Consider the following 2,515-nt stretch of genomic DNA (forward strand, 5'->3'; position numbering starts at 1 on the left):
TCTCTTTTAATCACTGACATGCCTTCACAACTGTCAGTTATTAAACAGGTAGTGTTTGTTCTGTAGTGACTGACCTCTGTGTGTGAGGTTTCCTGGATGGCTCACGTGTGTGTATCCAGTTGTGCCATTGGCTTTGTGCACAGACGGGCCTACAGGAGAAAATTAAACATTAACACACACTGAATTCATTCAGACATTCTCTGCCAAGAGACCAAAAACAACAAAAACACAAAGCTGGAGTATGATAACACTGCTTGATCATCCTAAAATATGAAACTTGATCAAGTCAAGACTTTTTTGAAAGTTGGCTTGACAACATTTGAAGGCTAGTTTGAAGTTTGAAGGTTACATAAGCCCATAAATACTACAGATAAGTGTTATTTTAGTATCACTGAGATACTATTTTTATATTTTCCGGTTTCATTTTATGTTGTTTAGTTACAGTTTTACTAATTTTGTTTTTGTCATTTTTATTAGTTTTGGTTTTTATATATATTAATTACTTTAGTACATCAGGTAAAACTAAATCAAAATGAGAAATGTTGCCTTGGCAACCAGGTGATTTAAAACATTTTTATATTTTATTTCAGCTAACATTTATTTTATTTCAAGTAACAAAAATGTTTTTTAATGGTTATAATTTTACTTATCTAAAAGATCACTGGAGTACATTTTACAAGAAACTATTTCAGTCTTTCTCCTTCAAAATTTCACATTTAATTCAATATATTACTTGCTATTTCTCTGTAATTAATTGTAAAATTTACTAGAAATTTCTGAGTGAAAATAGTTTCTGGTGTTGCTTTTTAAAATTTTATTAGACACTTTTAATTAGTCCTCAACACACAGCATGTTTATATAAATAATGCTGATGGTAAGGTTTGCATTAAATGTGCTGTTTTTCTTTGTCCAGTATGTGGCAGTACAGCACAACATTAGTGCTCATGCTCAGACTCTGAGCAAACACAAATCACATCTCTGTTTGTACATATTCAAACAAATACTGAGAGCAAACAACAGATGACAAAACACAAGATTCATAACCACAGGTGCTACAGGAGAGATAGAAGAACAAGTGGCAGCTGTTATTGCTATAATTGCTATACATGCATTGCATTAAGATTTGTGCAATTATGCATTTCAGAACACAAGTGATTGTGTATCTAGAAGCGTTTTCATTCATGCACAGAAATGCATGTGAATATAGGAATTTGCCTGATGTCAGATATGCATGATAAAAATGTGTGTTGTGTGTGGTTTTTATGGTTGGAGTGTTACTCACAGGAGTGAGAGCGAGACAGGGTTCGGGCTTTGGCGCGTCTGATCTCTCTGCACCATTTGTTGACGTCTCTGTATGAATAGAGCTTGAGGAAGAGAACGGTGAAGACACCCAACGCCACAACACCACCCACTGAAACACAGCCAGAAAGGAAGAAAGAACCCCAGAACTTACATACAAGACATAACATAAAGAACACAGTAAACAGTTGCTAAATGTAGTGATACATAGTGACTAGTCAAATTTTAAGATAAAAGATTACATCAAAAACATAATTTTCTAGTTCAAATCAACCAAATCACATGGTCAAAAGGTAAAAACTACCAGTAATAGAGTTGTTTTGTAGTTAGTGCATGAGAAAACAATGCTATAGTGACATTTTCTTATAAGACCTATGGTTGAAGGTGTTAGTATGAACATATGCACACTGATGGAAGATGATACCCGGGGTCATCGAGGACACGCTGAGAACTGTACCGGCTGGGACAAATAAAAGAGCTGCAAGATTGATGCAGTGAAGGAATGTCCCGGTGCACTCTGAGATGGTGCCCTGAAAATGAAATTACACGACTTTATTAAAACCAACCAGCAATGAAAACACTTGTGCTAACAGATATACATTTAACCTGCAATAAACAAACAAATCTCATTAAGAAATGTTCAGGTCATATTTCATCCACACCAAAAATTATATATTATAAATGGAATTTTTTTTTTTACAATTAAATTATTTGTTATTTCATTATATTTATATATATACTATATGTGTGTGTGTGTTACCCTTTAGTGTAATTGGTTATATCTGTAAGCCTATGCATGCAACTCCCAGCATGCAACTCACCACAGATAGCTTTCTCTCTATGTACAAAGCTGCCATTATAAAGACGTTGGAAACTGCAAAAACAAACAGATTAGACACGGCACATTTGAACCGAGTATGCATGGAATACTGACGTGGATTGTTATGCATGACAGAAAGTGTAAATGTGGTGTGAAATGATGTCTTCAGCATGAGCTGATCTGCATGAATCTGCTGTAGGTCACAAACCACACACACTTATCATACCAATGATCAGGCACAGAGCCGGCCAGCTGTACGGGTCCTTCAGGAAGAGAGAGATGATCTGGATGGGGTCCACCAGAATGCCATATCTGAAGACAAGAGGAGAAAATGTCATTTAGATGTATTTCTAATGAGAAACCTTACGGTTTAATGTGTTAAATGAATGTTACCTT

The 2,515-nt window shown here is 35.2% G+C and overlaps 1 protein-coding gene across 1 annotated transcript in view; it reads right to left on the reverse strand.

Annotated features, from left to right (window-relative positions):
- The window catches only part of dgat1a (diacylglycerol O-acyltransferase 1a), a 33,657-nt gene that overhangs the window by 9,826 nt on the left and 21,316 nt on the right, over positions 1–2,515 (reverse strand). The window contains exons 5-8 of the mRNA XM_016567419.1: positions 2,121–2,173; positions 1,724–1,829; positions 1,283–1,411; positions 75–149 (exon numbers count right to left, since the gene is read on the reverse strand). Coding sequence (XP_016422905.1) covers positions 75–149; positions 1,283–1,411; positions 1,724–1,829; positions 2,121–2,173 — 363 coding nt within the window. The remainder of the gene's footprint in view (positions 1–74; positions 150–1,282; positions 1,412–1,723; positions 1,830–2,120; positions 2,174–2,515) is intronic.

Source organism: Sinocyclocheilus rhinocerous, unplaced genomic scaffold, assembly GCF_001515625.1.
Source record: "Sinocyclocheilus rhinocerous isolate Xijiao unplaced genomic scaffold, SAMN03320098_v1.1 scaffold422, whole genome shotgun sequence".
Taxonomy (NCBI): domain Eukaryota; kingdom Metazoa; phylum Chordata; class Actinopteri; order Cypriniformes; family Cyprinidae; genus Sinocyclocheilus; species Sinocyclocheilus rhinocerous.